The following is a 22246-nucleotide window of genomic DNA, read 5'->3' on the forward strand; positions in this document are numbered from 1 at the left end:
TGATTATATGACTCAATCTATGTGAGGGAAACCAAGATTCTTCTCAGTAAACATCAGCTCTGGCTCATTTGTTTATGCTTAGTAGAAACAGGTTTGTAAGGAAAGTATCAGGAGGTTCAGTTTTGAAAGGAGACCACAAAACTTGGTCTCTCTATATTTCAGATATGGATTCAGATTACACGAATAATGTGAATTGTGGCAGCAATTTAGAGCTCTTAGAAAGCTTTTTTACCTCTAATCTCTCCTGTGATTTTTCACAACAACCCAAAGAGGGTGGAATGCATATACCGTTGCTCCCATTTTGCCCATGAGCAAACTAAGGATGCAGGAAGCATAAATGACTTAGTCAACATCACATTGTTGGGAGGTCTGAGATTTGTAGCCAGGACTTTTGCTACTTTTCCAAATAGAGTATCTGGCAAAGAGAGGGAGGCCAAGGGGGAGGTGACGTTAAAATCAATAAAACCATCAGTCAGGGTTCAAATTACAGACTGAACTGTTCTTATTTCTTAACAAATTGACTTTTGGTCCTGTGATCATGGGCAAGTGGGCATTGCAATTAATTAGTAACTATGTTTTAAAAATACAAGCTAGGGAGGTCTATAACATTTCTTGAGCACTTACCATGTGCCAGATAATGCATTATCCCCTTTAAACTCCCACATCTAATCCTGTGAGGCAAAGGCAGAAATGGTCATCTCCATTTAATACATGAGGAAAACTGAGGCCCAGAGAGGTCACATGGCTTGGAATCTAGCTCTAATAGCTAACATATTTAATCACTTATTCTATGTCGTCTCATTGTTTTCTGCATGATTGTGTCTTCTTAATGGGCAATGTTCAAACCCAAGACTAGTGCTGTTATCTCTAAGACCTCTAATTGAGTGGCCATTATTTCTACCAATAACTACTCTTCAGGATACATCAAGCATTCTGTGCTGCTCCAAGGCAGTCACCTTAATGTACCAAAGAATCTGAGGCCACAACAGGACCTTTCAGGTGTACCCCCAAATACCATCTCCTGCCTGTCTTCCCTCCATTTTGGATTCTGCAAGGTACATGTTGATTATATGGTCTCAAATATTTGGATTTTTAACACCTTAAAACGGAGTTTCCTAAAATAAGGTCTAGGGATTCTGGGTTTCATTGTCCTCATCTGTAAAATGAGGGTGTTAGTTAGTCCAGACCAGCACTGTCCATACTTTCTGCAATGATAGAATATTCTATATGTGTTGTCCAATATAGTCACCATTGGTTGCATGTGGCTAGTGAGCACTTGAAATGTAGGTAGTGCAACTGTGAAACTGAATTTTAAAATTTTATTTTAACTAATTTACATCTAAATAGCCATAGGAGCCGAAACCGGTTTGGCTCAGTGGATAGAGCGTCAGCCTGCGGACTGAAAGGTCCCAGGTTCGATTCCGGTCAAGGGCATGTACCTTGGTTGCGGGCACATCCCCAGTGGGGGGTGTGCAAGAGGCAGCTGATCGATGTTTCTCTCTCATCGATGTTTCTGACTCTCTATCCCTCTCCCTTCCTCTCTGTAAAAAATCAATAAAATATATTTTAAAAAATAAATAAATAGCCACAGGTAGCTAATGGCTACTGTACTGGACAGTGCAGGTCTAGACTCTAGATTTTATTTTATTATTATTTTTTTATATTTTATTCATTTTAGAGAAGAAGGAAGAGGGAGAGAGAGGTAGAAACATCCACAATGAGAGAGAATCATGGATCGGCTGCCTCCTGCACGCCCCCTACTGGGGATGTGCCTGCAACCAAGGTACATGCCCTTGACCGGGAATCGAACCCGGGACCCTTCAGTCCGCAGGCCGACGCTCTATCCACTGAGCCACACCAGCCAGGGCTAGACTCTAGATTTTAGATGATTTCTTAAGTCTGTTCCACCTAACATTCCTTAATCTGGTGGTTTTGTGGCAATATCCTAAGAAAAAGTACAGGCTTTGAAGGCAGAATCCTCTATTGCGATGACAGTTCTTCCTCTTGCTAGGTGTATATCTTGAGCAAGTCACTTAACCTCTTTGAGCTTCTGTTTGCTCATCTCGGTAATGAACATAATAAGACTTACCTCATCACTAGACTGAAAATTATTGTGAGCTGTCCGTAAGCTGTTCAGTACTATAGGGATTTTACTTGTCAATATTATTCTTGAGAGCTTGAAGTATCAAAAGAGCCAGAAGTTGCCTTTGCTAAGGGAGATGGGAAAAGATAACTGGGAAGCACTAATGGACAAAGAATAGGGCCTTGGCTAGTACTAGAGTTTGTGAGAAAAAGGCAAGAAGAAAAGCCTACCATAAAGTTAATGTTTCTGAAATTAAAAAGAAAATGTCCACACACAATGGTAGTGCCTAACCAATCCCTGTCCTTGGAAAAGGATCTGCTCTGGATACGTTGAGAATCTAGTCTAGCAAATGAGTGGAGAAGAAAATGGCAGATTCTCAGAGCCTGTGCCATTAACTATCCCTGCTATGCATCTCCCTTAGGTTTTGATTCCAGCACCAGGGAATTTGGTCATAACCTGACCCACGTGTAATTCATCTACAGGAAATATGCTGGTCAGGCAACTGTACTTCTCTTTGTAAACTAATACTCTAGCCTATACGTCAGTCTCTATGCACTGTGTTAATATGAGTCAACATCTCTGAGACCAGTTGATTCAGGGGCACAGCCAGGGGCACTGAACAGATCGAGTTTCCATGTCTTGGGAATGGTGAACTCACCCAGGTAATGCTCCTGTGTTGGACCTTCTTCCCTTCCCCAGATGGCACCCCACTTTGCCACTGCCTTAAGCCCTCTTTCTTCAAAAACCCTACTATCGTCAGTTAATATTCTTAGACTTTGATGGCCTAGGGTGTAAAAACACTGAACAATGGACTGCAATATTTCCATTTTGGGGGTGGGTCACCATTGTACACCTAAGAGATCAACTGACTTCCCTAACTGATGCCATATACCTGATCCAGAAGTCGCCTTTGCTAAGGGAGATGGGAAAAGATAACTGGGAAGCACTAATGGACAAAGAATAGGGCCTTGGCTAGTACCAGAGTTTGTGAGAAAAGACCATCACAGTCAGGCATGAAGAATGTTCAGTTTTCCTCTAGTCCTGTCTATTTGTTGGTGCAGAAGAAATGGCAAACCGCCAAGTGGGCACTGGCAAAGCCTGCAGCTCATCCCTCTTATCCCAATAGATTTGCCAAATAAAATATGAGATGTCCAGTTAAAGTTGAATTTCCGATGAACAATGAATACTTTTTAGTAGAAATATGTACCAAATATTGCAAGTTTAATCCCCCTCCCCACCCTCTGCACTAAATTTGACAGCTCTCTCTAAACCCCAACCATTTCCTGTTTTCACTTTTAAGCCTTTATTTACAGAGTGCTTTAGGGATCTCTGTTCAGCAGAAGGGTGGCCGTCTCCCTCCTGAGTGGATTGTGCTGGAGAGCCGCCATCTTTCAGAGGAAGAGGCCTAGCAGTTCCCCTTTCTGGAAGATCTAGGATCACCTTGGAAGGGGAACTAAGGAATGTTGGGAAGAATGCGGAGCCAGGGGTGTGGGGAGCATCTGGCTTCTGGTCCCAGCTCTGCTTTTGGCTAAATAATCTTGGACAAATTACTTTGCCCCTGGGGCCTCTTTTTCCTTACCTTGTAAAAGAGAGGGATTGAACGGAGGGATCTGAAGTCCTGAGTAGGGAAGGCTGGGAAGAAAGTTCTACTGGGGACGTGGAGTATGGGGCTGCTGAGAGGAGCCAGAGTGAAGGCAGGACTTCCCTTCTTCCCCACACGTATGTCGCTCTGCAAATGTGGGGAAGAATAAAGGGCGACAGGTATGGGAGAGGCTTGCATGCTACTGAGCCTGCGCACCTTTGCTTTAACACAAAATGGGCCTGAAAGGCTGGTGCTTGAAGCCTTGATGGAAAGTTCTCTCTCACACCAGAGTGTGAGGCGGGGCAGCTCAGGGTGCCCCTCCTCCCATTTACCCACTGACCTGCACTTTGGAGCCTGCACATGGTGCCAGGGGGCCGCGTCTGCAAGAGACCTTGAGGCTTCCAAAGTAGAGGTACAGTTGCCAAGGGTCTGACCTACTCCCTCTGTGGGGACACCGGTCAGAAAAAGGCATGGCTGCTGAGCCCCAAACCTCCTAGTGACACAGGCTGGTGAGCACAAACCCTCCTCAGTGATCCAGGGACTCCTGACGGGGCGGCGACACCAGAAACAGATGCCTCTGCCAACAGACATAGACCGAGAGCCCACAGAGGAAAGCTCTAAAAGGCCCCTGCGGGCTTGCAGTTGGAAGGAGAAGGAAAAATGAGAAATGCCAGACCCCATCTTGAGCTTGAGCATCAGAAAAGGATCAAGAGCCTCAAAAGAAAACACATTACTTAGGTCAGCCTGTGGAAGTCATTTTAGTGGCCCTGCGCGGCAATGGGAAAGCCAGCTTGACAAATCAGCGTTGTCATTTAATGATTGTAACGTGAATAACGGGAGAGACAAACTACGTCCGTGTTCACGGGGAGCCTGGCATTTAAAAAATACCTGGCTCTGCTGACTTTCCTTTCAGCCAGGGAGAACTTTCTGCCAAATCCAGTCCCCCTGTGCAAGACATCACGGGGAGCAAAGGCGAATAGTAACATCGTACACTTGGCCGGGGATTTTTATGACACAAGAACTTTTACCTCATTATAATCCTTTAAGGTGGATGAGTTAATATTATAACCACTTAAATGATGCAGCAACTCTCTAAGGATGATCAGTTAAGCACAGGAATAGCAAACTTGTGATAGCTATGTTGACATCTCTCCCCACCCCCTGGTCCATGGCAGACATCACCGATTAATTATGGCATTCTTGACTGATGAACTGATTGTGATCTCAGAATCCTTCTCTTTAAACCTTTTTCAAAAGTGGAGGCATAATTTATATATAGCAACATGCACAGAGTTTAAATGTTCCATTTAATAAAATCTGACGATTGTATACACCTTTGTCACCACCACACAAAACAAAATATAAAACGTTTTCATCATCCCAGAAATAGAAAACATTTTCATCATCGCGTGCCATGTTCTGGCCAGTGTCGCCCCACCCACCAGATCGTCATTGCTCAGGTCAAGAAGCCACTGGCCTGAATTTCCTTGCCCTATCCTGCCAGAATTCACCAAGGAAGGTTTAGGGTTTAAAGAAAATATAAAACCTGCTTGGTGGGGGAGAGGAGGTTTGGGACTTTGTTCTGCTGAGTAAAGCTGTGGTTTGCTCCCATTTTGAAGTGTTCAGGACATGGAAATGCCACAGAAGGTCAGCCCACATCTGCAGCTGCGGGTTCAGGACCACCAGAGAGACTCTTCAGATCAAGAGAAGGCTGGGAGGCCAAGTCCATAAGATGTGGGGATACCTCTGCTGAGGAGAGAGAAACAGGTATCCAGGACATTCGTTCATTCGTTCATTCATTCACTCCTCAAAGATCTACAATGCACCAAACACTGTGCCAAGCACTGGAGGAAAAAGGGATGAATAAGACAGATTGATGATTCATAAATAAATTAAGTAACACATGAAAGAAAGCACGGCTTACTCAATTGGCTTTATACTCTAGGAATTTTTAAATTAAATGAATTCTTGGAATCCAAACACAGAGCATCAACTGGCCCTTGATGTCTGGACAGTTTTTGTGGCAGGTACTTCAAGTGCAATAAGAGCCTGAAAAATTCAGCCCCACATAAATTTTGAGGCGTTTTCCAGAGGGTAAGAAAGAAGGGATTGTAGGGAGAGCAGTGCAAGTGAAATGACTTAAGTTCTTTCACTCACTCCGTTTTTTCCTTTGGTCTGGCAATGACTATTTGTCTAGCTCCTCCTATGTGGCCGGCACTGTGCTGAGCCCTGGAATCAGGGCACCATTAGACCCAAGGCCATTTCTGGGTGAACGGGAACTTCTTTTCCTCCTTCTAAATCTTTGCTTCAAATGACTTTGCTGTGAATGCAGCAAGACCAAGCCTCCTCTACGATGCTCTGGCCCCTGTGCGGAGGGCATGGCGCACTGTTCCATCTGGACAAGCGTCCCTTGTTTTTCTCATTAGTGGGTATTTCTGAAGCCCCCCGCTCGGTTCTGGAGCTTTCCTGGGTAGTGTGCTCAGTGGTGCTGGGAGCTGCCCCAAAGAGTTAGAGAATCCTTTGTCCTGGAATCTGGGGTGTCGTTTTTGCTTAGACGTTGAAAGCGAATCTTGGCTTCTGTATTAGTTTCCTATTGCTGCTAAAACAAATCAGCACACGATGCGATACGCGTTTGTTATCTTATAGCTCTGGAGGCCAGAGTTTGAAATGGGTCTCACTGAGCTAACATCAGGGTGTTGACAGGGTTGTGTTATTTCTGGAGGCTCGAGGGAAGAATCTGTCCCTTTGCTTTTCCCGGTTTCCAGAGGCTGCCTGCATTCCTTGGCGGCGACCCCTTTCTCCACCTCCAGTCTGCAGCTTTGGGCAGAGTCCTCGGTGTGCTGCCATCTCTCTGGCTCTCCCTTCTGCTGAGTCCTTCTTCTATCCCTAAGGAGCCTTGTGATTGCACTGGGCCTTCCCAGATAATCCAGGAAAATCTCCCTGTTTTAAGCATCTGATTAGCAACCTTATTTCCCCTTTGCCATTTAACCTAACATAGCCACAGGTTCCAGAGATTAGGACATAGACATCTTTGAGGGGCATTATTCTGCCTACCACAGCTTCTTTAGATTTTTTTTCCCTATTTTTCTGGTTTCTCTTAGTAGTTTTTCAAATTATGCCTGTGAGGTTGGTTGATAAATGTCAAATCTCATTGGATACCCAAAGCACTGAGAAGACCAGTCAGGGTTAAATCGATTCACTCATTTCCAACGTGTAGAATAATATGTCAAGTAGAAAAAGCAAGATAGAAGAGAGAATGTATAGTACAATTACAACCTCATAAAAGTTTATTTTATAGATGAGTAATTGTGGTGGAAAGATTGGAAGGGAAAAAAAAAGAAAGATTGGAAGAGAATACATTAAAATTCTAAGAACAGTGGTATCAGGATGTTGGACATAAGATTACGGTTAGTTTTCTTCTTTTTTTATAATATAAAACATTTCGGTACTATGGGTAGATTATATTTATAAATGGACAATATGTTAAAAATTATTCCATTACACCCACCATCTTCTCAAACATATTTTTCTATTCCTTCCCCAGCATCAGCTTGGACCCCGAACCACCCATCCAAAAGTTACTCTCAAACATAAAAGGAGACAGAAGGGAGCCGGGCAGGGAGGTCCTGGGAGGCAGAAATAAAGAACAGCAGGGGGCTGGCTGTGACGGCTTCAGACCGCTCAGGCCTGCCTTGGCTTTGCCAACCAACCCCAGCTTCTGGTTTCTTCTAAAGTGAACAATTAGTGGGCATGGCGTGGCCTCTTATCCCTACGCTATGGGGAGCGCTTCCTTTAATGAGGGACTTGCTCCTGCTGGTCACCTTCCTGGTGCCCACCAGGCCTCCGTAGGCAGAGGGGTAGAGAGGACCCCCTGCACCTGTCCCCATCCCTGAACTGGTTGTCATGTCACCCACCCTGGTGCTGGCAGGCAAGGGTTTTCAGAGGATGGAAGCACCTGGTGCAGGCTGCGCTGCCACCCACCAGCTATGGGGTGGCAGGTGCCAGAGTCCCCAGGAAGCCAAGAAAGGCCCAGACAGCCAGCTGCCATCTTACCCCAGAGGGTGGCCAGCCTTTGTGTGCATGAGTTGACAGAGGGGTGAAGAGAGAACCCCTAGAAACCCCAGGGCTGGCAGGCAAAGCCCTCCACAATTTGACCCCATCCACTTCTGGTACAATTCCAGCCAAGACTACACCTCTCTAATCACCCTTCTCTCCTCTGCCTGCTTTCCCCTCTAAGCTTTCACTCACCTTTGCCTACAAGGTCCCTTTCCACCTATTTTTACCACAAGATTCAGCTCCAATTCTCCCTCCTCCAAGACACCACGCTAGATTTTCCTAGTAAGAAGCAATCACAATCTCTATCTTCTTTATACTTCGCCAGCGTATTAATAAATATAGTCTAGCCTGGCAGGTGTGGCTCAGTGGTTGTGTGTTGACCTATGAACCAGGAGGTCATAGTTCAATTCCCGTCAGGGCACATGCCCAGGTTGCAGGCTGGATCCCCAGTAGGGGGCGTGCAGGAGGCAGCTGATCAATGATGCTCTCTCATCATTGATGTTTCTATCTCTCTCCCCCTCTCCCTTCCTCTCTGAAATCAATAAAAATTATATTTAAAAAAAAAGAAGAGTGGTTTTAACTTTGGGAATGTTTGAACAATGTCCTTCTGTTAAAAAAGAAAACAAAACAACAAAAAGCCAAGCAACATATCTGTGTGTACCTGGTATTTAGAAGTGTGAGAACTCTGACATCTAATCTCTTGACTTAGCATTTATCTTTGCTCATTAGGAAGTTAGGTCATCAAGAGAGTTGAAGAGTAGGTGTATGTTGAGCTATAAAACCCAGACGTATTGCCACATGCATCTCATTAGATTCATATATAGAACTGGAGGTGATGTAAGATGCTTTAAAGCTTTAATTGCACCTCCCTGTGACAGCCTCGATTCTCACAGGTCTGAATGAAGCCTACATTTTGTAGGTTTCCTGATTCATAGTTTAGCCAGTGTAGATTCTTCTGTAAGCAGCCCTACTTTATCCATTAGCCCCCTCCCCCCCTTTTCTCCCTCCCCATTTTGGCTCTTTTACTCTGAGCATGGTGTTTTTAACTCTTGAGCTATGCTACTTGGCCAAAGAAATACTGACCCTACAGAGCAGATGGTGTGGTCATTGGTGGGCTCAGTTTACAGTGGTTTCTAGTCCATTTCCCTTCCTGATCCCACCTGGCTCTGCAGCGTCAACCTTGCTCTCTCGTTCACTGTCTGCCTCCTTCAAAGTCACAGATTTGTATTTTATTTTAAAAATTCCCTGACTTACCTACTCTCGAGTTCTGGTGTGATTACCTGCCTAGTTGCATAATCTTGAGTGAAGTACTCAAATTTTCTGTGCTTCAATTTCCTCATCTCTAAAATGGGATAATAATAGTATGTACCCCCAGTATTCATAGAAAGCATACATGGATTATACATGGAAAGCACTGAGAGCAGTGGCAGAAGCATAGTAAATACTCAAATATATTAATGAACTTTGGCATTTTTATTTGTGAATATTATTTCGTAACCTGCTTTTAAAAAACACGCTGTGAATATTTTCTCATGCTATTCATGACTAATACATGACTTTATTGCCATTCTATGACTGTATCATAATTTATTTAATCAATGTCCCATTGTCAGACATTTATTATTTTCAATATTTTGTACAATAATAAGTAACTCTGTAGTAAACATTCTTGTGCATAAATTTCTGGGCGCATCTCTGATTATTTCCTAAGGCATATTACTAAAAGTAGAATGATGAATCAAAGAATATCAGCCCTTTTTCAGGCTTTTGCCTAAATGCCTTCCAGATATGTCAAGTGAATTTGTGCTCCCAAAGCATTAGACGGTTCATTTCCTCACAACCTTTCCAGCACCGGATATTATGGTTTCAAAACTTTCTTGCCAGTCTGTAGTTTTTATAGTCAGATGGTGCTTCGTAGTTTCCAAAGCTCTCTTCTTCTGAGATTTTCATTTTAAAAAAATCTCAAGCCCCTTTTGAGTTACTTCTGTAATTTTAATCTATGAAGTTTATCATAAACTCCTGCCCTGTTACTATTCCTAACCTTTCCTTTCTGATTTCTTCACACCATTTCTCTTCTACCCATTGCGAGTTAGACTATAGTGTTCTGTTTGGGTCAGGTATGTGTTATAAATCTAGTAGATAAATACGAGAGGAAGACAGGAACTTGCTTTTTTTCATTGAGCCCAATCTAACCAAAAATGAATCAGTCCCCCAAAAGACTCATCTCCTTGATAGTAATAAGATACTTGTTGCCCAAAATATTTAAGCCAAATAGACAAGCGTCTGAGAGCTGTGGAAGGGATTCTTCTCTGGCAGTAAGTTGACCTACATATTAGTGTCCAACTAGGAAAACAGAAACCCCTGTAAATCTTTAAATGTAGAAGAAATTTAATTCTGGGGATTGGTTACCCAGATGATTAAAAGCCAAAACGATGATGAGGTAACACTGAGATTAGTAACATTAGGGAGCCAGCACCACCCTTAGACTGAAGGACAGAGGGGGAGCGGATGGGGTCACCTGGGGGAACCTGGAGCCACAGTGGGCCTATCTGTTGGGAGCTGGACCACAGAGGTGATGCAAGTGCTTCTCACCACCGCAGGTAGAACGGGAGGGCAGAAATACCCTGGCTTTCCTCTGCTCCTTCTCCAATCGCCTTCCAATGTCTTCCATTGGCAAACTCAGTTAAAAGCCGGTTGACCCAGCTGTCTGTAGAATTATATGTAGTCTGTGGTCACCCCGACGGTGCTGCAGAGCAGAGGACTGGAAGGGTGAAGAGTGGGTGTGAGCGCCAAGAGGCCAAGGCCTGCCACGGTGATTGCTGGAGGCCCTTCCAAGTCCACAGATAATAGGGCCAAAGGCAAAGCATGCTTGCCCTGGAGAGGTAGGCAGTCCTGAGTTTGAATAGTGGCTTTGTCATTTACTAGCTCTGAAACCTTGGCCAACTTAATTAAGTGCAAGTTAAGTTAAGGGAGGTCTGAGAGCCTCATTTACAAAAGCGGGGGGCGGAAGGGGGGACGACAAGAAAAACTGTATCTCACAAGGCCTTTGTAAAGATTAAATAAAATAATTGCTAAAAAATATGATCAGACTGTCAGACCTCAGAGGGAAAGTAGGGGAGGGTGGGGACAAGGGAGATAGATCAACCAAAGGACTTGTGTGCTTGCATATGAGCCTAACCAGTGATCACGGACAACAGGGGGAGGGGTGCTTGCGTGTGGGGGGGATTGGGAAGGGAACAGGGGGAGGGGGTTGATGACAAATATGTGATACCTTAATCAATAAAGTAATTTAAAAAAATTAAAAAAAAAATAAAAATACCAATTACATGGTAAAATGTGAAAAAAAAATAATAGTAAGCATTCAACAACAATTCACTTCCTGTCATTCAAGAACTTAAGATTGTAGTAACCACACATGGTGTCAAATGGGTACTACTGGGGTGGTCACTTAGGAAGTTATATAAATGCCTTGTCCACCTGAAACTAATATAATATTGTACATCAACTGCATTTAAAAATTAAAAAAAAACATTTTTAGAAAAGAAAAAAAGAAGAATTTTAAGACAAAGGACAATTGGGCATTTGGTCAAGGTCATTAAGGTTCTCTATATATTGAAAGAAAGAAAAGGGGCAGAGGACTCTTTCCTTCCGGAAGTTCTGCCGAGGGTCAGGTAGGTGATATATTGCCCAATAGTGACACTGAGAGATGATCTAAGACCATTGAAAGTATCGCCCATGATCAATTCCTTCATTCCACAAACATTTATGGGTCCTCACTATTTTCTGGAAGGGATTTAGACATGGTCCTCACATTCAAGGAGATGGCAACAGGTGGGCAAAGAGATCAATCAAAGTGCAGGACGGTGTGGGGATGTGTACTGAGGAGGGAGCAATGGGACAGCTTTGCCTAAGGCAGTAGGACAGCGGTTCTCAACCTGTGGGTCGCGACCCCTTTGGAGGTCGAATGACCCTTTCACAGGGGTCATCTAAGACCATCGGAAGACACAGATATTTACATTACGATTCATTAACAGTAGCAAAATTACAGTTATGAAGTAGCAACGAAAATAATTTTATGGTTGGGGGGTCACCACAACATGAGGAACTGTATTAAAGGGTCGTGGCCTTAGGAAGGTTGAGAACCACTGCAGTAGGAGAAGGCTTCAATAAGGAGATGACCTTTGAGTTGTGTTTTGAAGGATGAGCAGTTGTCCAGCTGTAAAAGCAAGGTACAAGGGGAAAGTCACGAACGAGTGTGACTTGTTTGGGGAACGGGGAGCTAGTCACTTGGGTGGAGCCTTGAGGGGTCCACAGACAAGGTGGAGGTAAGGACAAGTGGCAGATGTGGCTAAAATGGAGGAAGAAGTCAGCGTGTGAAGGGCCTGGTGTCAGAAGCTAATTAATGACAATTCTGTGGGGAACAAGAGGCCAGCAGAGACTTTGAAACTGCGGAGTAACGCATCATCTGTAACTTAGACTTCCTTAGTGTGACACCTGTTCCCAGCCTCTCTCACGCATGCAGCTACATAGAGCAGGGGCCATGTGTCCATCTCATAAGACATGAGAAAGTATGAATCAGGAGAATGAGCACAGGGGCTTTTCCTTAATATTAAATCCTGCGTGGAAAAACGTCCTTGACTTATCCTGCAGTCGCTGAAGGGCTCAAGGTAAATATTCCCCATGTTCTCGCTCCCATTTCTACAAAGCTGAGCACATCAGAGGGGCGACGCTGCTGCTTGTGGTTCTGAGGCAGGATCTCAAGGATTTGGGGGGAACGTTGGCTGGCCTGGACCTGCCTGAACGCTGAAAAGGACTTGTGTCACTCTGACGGGAAGGAAAACACAAGAGCATGAACATATCATCCTTTATGCTTTTCAGAGCCCTTTCACGTACATCACCTCGTGTAGGCCTCGGGACAGTGGTGTGTGGCAGAGAGTGCCGGGATACGGCCCCAGCACAGGGGTGAAGAGATGGAGGCTGAGGGTGGCCCGCCTTCCCTGGGACCTGAGGAGGACTTAGACCCAAAGCTACCAATGGATTTCTAGCCACGCGGGCCAGTGCCTTCCCCGAGCCCACACGTGCTCTGCCTACCTGTCTCCTCTCCTGAGCCAGGATGGCTTCTCTGAGGTCCCGAAGCGCGAGCAGCTTAGGACCCGGCCTTTTCCTGTGGCCTTGGGGGCGGCCGGGGCCTTTTCTCCTCTCTCGGGGCGTCCATGCTGACAGGGCTAAACCTTCTGAGTAGAGGATCAGGACACCCTTTCTGGTGCTGAAAGTTTTAGGGAGGAAGAGGCTCCATGTGTGCTGAGTGGGGTCGCCCTTATCCTGCGGTTTGCAGACCAGGACATAATCTTCTGGAGACTTCCAGTTCAAGTAATCCTGCAACAGAAAGAAACCACCTCGATCGATTCACTGTGGACAGCACATTAAAATTTTTTCTTTTAATTGTATTTTTATTGCTTCCAGAGAGGAAAGAAGAGGGAGATCGAAACAGCAATAATGACAGAATCATTGATCGGCTGCCTCCTGCATGCCCCCTGCTCGGGATGGAGCCTGCAACCCGGGCACGTGCCCCGACCGAGACTCGAACCGTGACCTCCTCGTTCATAGGTTGACGTTCAACCACTGAGCCACACCGGCTGGGCTGGACAGAACTTCGATAGCAAATACTGCTTGTGCAAGGCGGGGGGCATGCTTTTAGGTGACTGGTTTTCTCTGAGTTGCTCACATGGTGCACAGAACACAGTCACTCTTCTGAGCCACTGATTGCCCATCTCAGAATTAGCGGGGCCCAGGGCGCGGTCCTGTTTTACTCCATAGAACCCACGTCCAGGAGAACCACTCGTGCCTAGACGCTTCACTAGGGTCGAGTGTAGGTTACAGGCCAGCCAGTTTCCTGGTATGCAAGTAAGTTGTCAGAATTATCCAGGGCAGCAGATAACTTTGAAATTAGACCCGGACTCTCTGGCAGTTTAAAGAGGAGAACGCCATTCCAACCCATCACTCCCGCTGGACACAGGGAGAATTTCTATGCGTTCCAGATGCGTTGTAACTTTATCTAATTTGGCTATTTTGGAGCCTATAAAGTAGTTACATATCTTGTAAGAAAGTAAATGCCATTGTCCACAGAGGTCCTTTGAAACTCCATTTGTCTTTTAATACAGCAAAGGTCAGATATTGTGACAAACTACCGTGACAATGGAAATCTCTGTATGAGCCAAACTTTTTCAAAATACCTCCAATGGATTTTTTTTTATTCTTGGCAGAACTCAACGAAGTAAAATTGCAGTACAACAAGGGAATTTTGCCACCGCTTTAAAATGAAAAAAAATATTTTTCTGGCCTGTATTATGAGTCCTGTGGGTTGAATTCCAGAAAGTTCAAGGAAGCCATTGAAATGACAAGAACACACACAGCCTTCCGGCCACAGAGCACAGCTCTAAAGACCAAAGAGCCATCAGCCTGCCTAGAACCCAGGTGGAGATTCTGGTCTCGAACCAAACCATCCGAATTCTAGACAATCTGGAATCCCCATCAGCCTAAAGCGAGCGAGGCTGTAGGTCGGTGTGCGGGAGGAAGCCAGGGGGTCCCCGGGGCAACCTCGGGGTGTCAGGAAAACCACCTTATTTTCTTGAGTTTCACCGAGCAGGGGAGATCCGCCACTGACCCCCACCACCTCACCAACCAAGCAAACCCAAACACGCATGGCTCAGCTCCAGATGGAAAAAGAGAGCATTCCTCCTGCAGCCCTCCTCCCCCTCCCCCCGGCCCCACCGGCCCCAAATGTGCCCTGATTCCGCTGTAAAACTCACCTCTGGTTCAAAATAGACTTCTACCTTCTGTTTGTGCTGGACCCACTTGCCATGTCCCCGGCTCAGGGGAGAGAGCGGGAGCATGTTTTCCCTCTGACCGCCCTCCTCAAGGGCAGTTCATCTTGGGTTTGAAGGCTGAAAACTGGTCACACCTCAAGATTTCCTGAGCGCAGCAGGGAGCCCGAGAAGACCACAAACACTGGGCCTTTTATTAAGTGCCTTTGCCCCTCACACAGCAGCTTCTTAGTAACAACCGGCCACACAGTTTAGACAGTGTGTGTCTTTGTCGGGAGAAAAAAAATGAATTGCAAACCCAAACTCCTCAAGCCCCGGATTGTCTACTCTCTGGGCAACCTCTCTCTCCCCTCTGCCTGTGCCCTTGTTGCTCCTGGTCCGGTTGCTCCGGGACCAGCGCACCTACAGATCCGGCCACAACACCATCCTTCTCACGGCAGTGGCGGTTGTTTCCCGGTTGCTATGGCAGCGCAGGGACATGCAGTCCCTTAAACCAGCCCAGGCAAGGCGGAGACTGCCCAGGGCAGCGTCCACACACCGGGAGAGGGAGGGTCAAACGGGCATTGAAGGGGCCAGGCTCGGATTTCAAGTCCTGACTGGGGGAGGGATGAGGGCACGCCGAGATCTTTTTCCTGTTATCACAGCACTCATCTCGTTTTTTAGAGTGTCTTCTTCCTTCTCCGGATGCGAGAGCCTTTCGCTGTCAACCCACCATGAGCACATTCAGAGGAGTCGCCAAGGTCACCTAAAGCGACCTGTGAAGTGTTCCTTGGCTGAGCTCCAGCACCTCTTCCACGGCACACGAGGCCCTTTATGTAGCTGCTGCTTTGCACAAGGGAGTGTGAGGCACGGGGACTCTCCAGATAGCTTTGCATACCTGCTTACCACCTAGGCGAAGGCCATCTCCAGAGAGGGGCTACTTGGGAGGTACAGCTGGGGGGCATTGGGTTGCCACAATGGCTGGAGGCCAATCCTGGCATTGAGGCTCTGTGGTGTGTGAGACTGTCCCGCATAAGGAAGAATCGTCCTACTGTGAATGCCGGTAGCATCCGCTGTGAGAGACACTGCTACGGCCTAGGCTGCTCAGCTCTCCTTGATGCTGACACTGTGAGGACAGGAGGTGGGGGTGGGGGGTGGGGGGGTCAGGGAACAAAAAGATGTGATCTATGGCCCTGCTTTGGCCTGTCATCTGTCAGCTGAACCGTCATGGCAGCCTGTGGGAGGGTCCCCCACTGACCCGCACCAAGAAGTCTAAGAGGCTGCAGGCCCAGTTACCTTTTAGATCTCCCTCTGTGGCTCAGCCTTTCCCAGGAAGCAGGCTCAAGCCTCCTGAGGAAGAAATGGAGGTCATGCTGTATAATTAGGATGGGCTTACCATAGGGAATCAAGGCAGTGAATGTAGAGGCTCAAAACTTTATTGTGGAATTTAGTCAAAACCACAATAAATACACTTTCAACATCCATTAGGATGGCTATTATGGAAAAAAACACCCACTCCCCCCCACCCCCAAAAAAAGAAAACACCCAAAAAACCAACAACAGAAAAGAACAAGTGTTGGTGAGGACAGGGAGAAATTGGGACCCTTGTGCACTGTTGGTGGGAATGTAAAATGGTGTAACTGCCATGAAAAACAAATAGTATGGAAGGCCTCAAAAAGTTAAACAGCCCTGGCTGGGGTGGCTCAGTTGGATGAGTCACTGGTTCCATTCCCAGTCAGGATGGGGGTTTGGTCTCTGGATGGAAGGCAACTGATCAATGCTTCTCACATCAATGTTTCTCCCTCTCCCTGAAAAAATCAATAAAAACACATTTAAAAAAATCAAACATAGAATTATTATATGATCCAGCAATTCCACTTCACAATTCCACTTCTAGGTATATAATCCAAAAGCAGAGAAATCAGGGATTCAAAGAGATATCTGAACACCCATGTTTAGAGCAGCATTCTTCACAATAGCCCAAATGTGAAAACAGTCCAGGTGTCCAACAACAGATGAATGCATGAACGAAATGCAATGTACACACACAATGGAATATTATTATTATTTTATATTTTTTATTAATTTCAGAGAGGGAGGGAGAGAGAGATAGAAACACCAATGATGAGAGAGAATTATTGATAGAGTGCCTCCTGCATGCCCCACACTGAGGATCGAGTCTGCAACCTGGGCATATGCCTTTGACCAGAATTGAACCTGGGACCCTTCAGTGCGCAGGCCAATGCTCTATCCACTGAGCAAAACCAGCTAGGGCTAAGGGGATATTATTTAGTCTTGAAAAGAATTTCTCCCAGTCTCTCCAAGGGAAATTCATTCTCTGAGACCACCTGATTTGGAAATGTGAATTCACCCGTACATGGTGAACCCGGCCCCAGGAAGTGACCTTTCTGAGTCTAAGTTGAGTGAACATCTCACTTGAGATAATACTCAGTGCTCATCTACCCCCCTCCTCCTGCCCCCAAACACTGTGGCAAGGCTACCAGGCCTCTAGGGTAATATATGAGCAGCCAGACCATAGCCCTTCTTGGGCCTCCCCTAAACTGTCGTGTTTACATCCACACTGGTTAATATGGACAATGAACAGATGTACAGATCAATTAATAGACATTTAAAAGCATTTACTCAGTCCCCACAGCAGTTTATGGAAAGTGCATTTAGAAAGCAATCGAGATTATTGCTATTCTAAAGTGCTTGGGGATCCAGGATGAAAGGCCCCTGTAACTGGAAAGTATTTATAACTCCAGAAGAAACCCTCCACACCCATGTTATATAACACCACCCCCACCTCCTGGCATGCCTGACCTGTCAGCCCGTGCAGCGTGTCTGTTTAAATTGCGCTGTAAATGCGATAGGGTGGAGACTTTGTTGTTATCCCTTGTAAAGCATCGTGAATAACCATGGCACTCTAAATAAATAGGAACCACATGAAACGAAGGAAAGAGATGTTCCTTTGGCCATGACCCCACTGCATATTCAATGGCCACGTCCGCACTGCATCCAGGAATTCGTCCCTTGCTCCAAAGCGCTTGAGGTCAATGGATGCTCCTCTGGGGAAGTGGCTTATGGGATAGTGTCAGGATTCTCAGCCCCTTTTATTATTTATTTATTTATTCTGTGAATCCTCACCCGAGGATATTTTTCCATTGATTTTTAGGAGAGTAGAAGAGAGAGGGAAAGACAGAAACATCAACATGAGAGAAGCACATCGATTGGTTGCCACCTGCACGAGCCCCCACCAGGGCCCGGGCCAGGGAGGAACCTGCAACCAAGGTACGTGCCCTTGACCAGAATCGAACCCAGGACCCTTTGGTCCCCAGGCCACGCTCTATCCGCTGAGCCAAACTGGCTAGGGCTCTTGGCCGCCTTTAAAGGGCAGTGTGAACATGTTTTCTAGGAATGCATCCACCTGCAGGGAAGTCTACAAGAAGCGTCGCTGGTACCGGCCTTGTTACCCAAGAGGAACGATCAGTGCACGGAGAGGCATAATGATTTGCACAAGCCCCTGAGCGAACCAGAGGTGAAACGGGACCTTGTCCAAATTTGGTCCGAATCCCAGCCTGCTGGTCATCCCACTTCCGCAACAGAGTAGCAGCATCCATTCATAAGACGCTGCATCATGGTTAATACCCAGCAGTGAACAAGCCGCTGCGACTGAAGCCACCACAGCGCCCTCTTCGGCCACGAGGCTGGTGACTGGACACCGGGTCTGTGTCTGGCTCCTGGACGGCTCAAAACAGTCTCCTCACCCTTGCTTCTCCTCACCTTGCCTTGCAAATCTAGCTGCAAGGCGGCCTAGGAAGGCGCATTTTCAGCTTTCTCACCTCCTGCACAGGAGGGAAGGTGGAATGAAGGTCGATAGAGCTACCCATGGTTATCTACCGTAAGCACCAAAGACAGACAAGAAGTTGTTTGAGAAAGTCAAAACGGAGAATCTTTTAATATATGGGCGTGTGTATGACAATCGGCATCCCCTTCCATTATGAAGACGCTTTCCGTTGGCTTGTGTTTTCTACTCCCAACAAGACTGTAAGTCTCCGGAAGGTAAGGACTAGATCCTGTAAGTCTTAGCACGTTCCGTAGCACCCCTTGCGTAACATTACAGCCGCACACAGACGTGTTGCTTTCTTTCTAACACGCCCGGAGAAATGTGTACTGATCTTGGAGCCAGTATGTACGATACATGAAAGAGGAGAATTATGTCAAAGCCTGTTTTAGCAGCTGGTAGTTTGCTGATAGTACAAAGCGTAGAGCCACAGGTTAAAGACTCTGATTAATGAAACCTCGATTTTCAAAGACCGGAAGGGCACCAAGAGAATTAGCGTGGAAGATGCAGCCTTCTGAAATCGCTGGATGCTTCCAGACTCTCAGAGGACAAGTTACTTGGCTTGTTCAGAGACGAGGGCTCATTTCTCATGAGGCCAGGTCAGGTTTGAAAGAAAAGGCGAGCGGCAATAAAGAATACGCTGGAATCACAGCAAGGGAGAAAGTGTCCTAATGGCTCTCTGCTTCCTTCCTCTCCTCTGAGAATAAATGATGACCGAATGGCCTGCCTCGACCAGGAGGGAGGGGACTGGAGAGCTATTTACTTCAGATCTTTCTGAAGCGTTTGCTTTGGGAGTCTAAACTATTTATTATGCGTTTGCGCCGGGCTTCATTTTAATTTATTTTTAAAAAATATATATTTTATTGATTTTTTTTACAGAGAGGAAGGGAGAGGGAGCCAGAAACATCAATGAGAGAGAAACATCCATCAGCTGCCTCCTGCACACTCCCCACTGGGGATGTGCCTACAACCAAGGTACATGCCCTTGACCGGAATTGAACCTGGGATCCTTGAGTCCACAGGCCAATACTCTATCCACTGAGCCAAACCGGTCAGGGCCCGGGCTTCATTTTATTAGTAGAAGTGCTCATAGTAACTGCAAGCTTTTAATTTCATGGTGGGGAGACAGTACGAGTGGAGAAGAAACAAAAATCACACATTCTTGCTTCTTCTGTAAAACGAAATTGCTGGAGTTCACCTTGTAAACCCCGGAGCCCCTAACTCACAGGTAACCTCCCTGCCTGTTATCCAACCCCACTGTGCAGGAATGGGGCCCAGGGAGGAAGCCTGGATTTGGGACTGATGGGGGAGAAATGAGGGCGAGAGGGGTGTAAGGCAAGAGGGAGGGCCGTATCCCTTGGGAGGCAGGTCGGGAGGCACATCCCTGCACCTTTTCCCGTTCCCCCTCTTCTCAGAGAGCCAGCCTGTGCCCACACTCCTCCAGGCAACAGCCCTAAAGTGAAACAGAGGCTGCCCACCTCTGGCTGGCCCCAGGAGGCCCTGCAGTATACATGTAAGGAGGGATGGACATGGTTTCTTCTTATCTCTCAGAGCAACCCACCTTGGGGGCAGCAAAGTCCCTTTTCCAGAGGCCAAAAGACCAGCTAAAACTCAACCACACGTTGCGAGGCATCAATAGTGTTACCACGGGTGTGATCAGATATGAGCAGTGCCCTCTGAAGAGCCTCGTGCTCCTGGCCAGCCCTCGCTCGTGCCCACCTCTGGTGCCAACCCACTCTACAGCAGGAGGCCCCGGGGGAGCGGTCCGTCCAACGGTACATTCCGAAGGGAGATGCTGATAGCAGGGCAGCTTCTCAGATTTCACGATAATCCTCCTCTCGACTCACTGTCTAGACATAGTTAGGCGCACAAAGGGTTAACGGGCCTTGCAGGACTCGGCTGCCAAGTACACTTAATGCTCAGCCCAGCACTCCCAGCTTGTATTCTGACGTTGCTGGAGTGGCCTGTTCATGGCATCTGGTTCCCTGGCAACAGCTTTCATTGGCTCAGTCAAAGCCTTTTCTTCTTCAGAAAGCTCCTACTGAGACACCCACCACCACCACTAATCACCATCTTAACGCGGGTTTAGGATGCAGCTGGTAGGAAAGGCATCCTCTGCGGCTGAGAGAAGGAACAGCCATGGACTGGCTGGACACACCTGCCTCGCCGCTGTCCTCGCCCTGGACTTCTACGGGCCCACTTGGAAATTACCTGCTTTTCCCCCGGGGCAGACACAAAGTCTGGGCCAAGAAGATTCCCGGAGGAGCCCGAGTTCTTTGTTCGGCAGAAGTCCATGAGCCTCTGTGATTCATGACTAGCTATTTCCTGGGCCGATCTGTGCTGGAAGTGCGGGCTCTGTGCTCTGACAAGGGGCGTCGCTGAGCGGAGGGAGTTCCGACAAGGAAATCCATATGGTGGAAGGCTTGTCCCGGGTCAGCCGCCAGCTGGGGAGACACGTCTGCCTCCACCAGGCCCGCAGCTGCTCCCCCTGCCCCACCGAGTCTGGGCAGCTCCGGATTGGCTCAGCAGAGCAGCGAAGAGTAGTTCTTACGCAGCATTTGGGGGAAAAGAGATTCTCTAACAAAAGTGGGCATTTTTAGGAGAATGCTTTAGGTTTTACTGAGAATCCCTTCGAGTTTTCTTGTTTTGTCTAGGGGATCAATCACGTGAAAGCAACAGAACAGAGGCGAGGAAGGAGGCAGGCGGTTCTCCCTTCCAGTTCACTCTATCAACCTATTTCCTCCATTTTATCCTTTTTCAAGTCAAATTTCGTCTCGTGCATGTCTACTCACCGAAATCTAAACAGATAGCGTCATTCAGGAACCAAAAGTATTCAGAATTCACAGTAATATTTAGAAAAGATGTTGACTTGTGTCCTGGCCATCCACCCTAATATTTGTGCTGCCCTAACCTCTGGTTCCTCAAAAAAACAACAACAAAAAACAAACAAACAAAAAAAGACCCCACAACCATCCTGGTCAGAGTGTTGAAATGTAGCGGGACAGTTGACAGTTCAGCGACAGTTAGGTTCTGTGGCTGCTCTGCTGGGGCAAGTGAAGGGCCTCTCCTGTGTGGGGCGCGTGTGTGAATAGCTCTCTGTGTGGGATCTACCAGCCTGGCCGCAGTTTGGCACCAGGAGGGTTCTTGGTGGTACTGCCTCACATCATGTGAAAATATGTTAAAATATGGAGGGCACTTAACAAAAACAACATACATTTGAGAACTATCTGGGGACCGGGCTGGTTCTATTTCTTACGAGATGTGTAATGAGAAAACTCTTATCCTCTGAGCCTCAGTTTCCTCCTCTGAAAAATGGGGATAGTGCCTCTCTCCCTAGCCGGTTTGGCTCAGTGGATAGAACATCAGCCTGTGGACTGAAGGGTCCCGGGTTCGACTCTAGTCAAAGGCATATGCCTGGGTTGTGGGCTGGATCCCCAGTACAGGGCGTGCAGGAGGCAGCTGATCAATGATTCTCTCTCATCATTGATGTTTCTCTCTCTCCCTTTCTCTCCCTTCCTCTCTGAAATCAATAATGCGTATATATATATATATATATATATATATATATATATATATGCCTCTCACATGGGATTGTCTCAAGGGCCAGGAGAAATGATGTGCCTGGTCCCCACACCCACAGATTCTGATTAATATATTCGAAGTAGGGCCCCAGCATTGGAGAACCACAGATGCAGCAGATGGAGGCTCTCTCTGATGATTTTTTAGGCTGAGGAATTCCTTGAAAGTCAGAAGTTCTTGGGAATGGGGACGACGAGGAGGTAACATTTATGAAAACAAAATTCTCTTATTTCTTCCTCAAATCTGGGAGTTACAATAAATTGTAGCCCAGTGTGGTGGAAGCATTCTCTCTCCCTAGA

At 46.7% G+C, this 22246-nt stretch overlaps 1 protein-coding gene across 1 annotated transcript in view; it reads right to left on the reverse strand.

Annotated features, from left to right (window-relative positions):
• Positions 1-14614, reverse strand: part of KIAA2012 (KIAA2012 ortholog) — a 106811-nt gene extending 92197 nt beyond the window's left edge. The window contains 2 exon segments of the mRNA XM_054722855.1: positions 12813-13097; positions 14531-14614. Of these exon segments, the coding sequence (XP_054578830.1) occupies positions 12813-13097; positions 14531-14614 (369 nt within the window).
• Between the last annotated feature and the right edge of the window lie 7632 nt (positions 14615-22246).

The sequence above is a fragment of the Eptesicus fuscus genome, chromosome 11, assembly GCF_027574615.1.
Source record: "Eptesicus fuscus isolate TK198812 chromosome 11, DD_ASM_mEF_20220401, whole genome shotgun sequence".
NCBI classification, from domain to species: domain Eukaryota; kingdom Metazoa; phylum Chordata; class Mammalia; order Chiroptera; family Vespertilionidae; genus Eptesicus; species Eptesicus fuscus.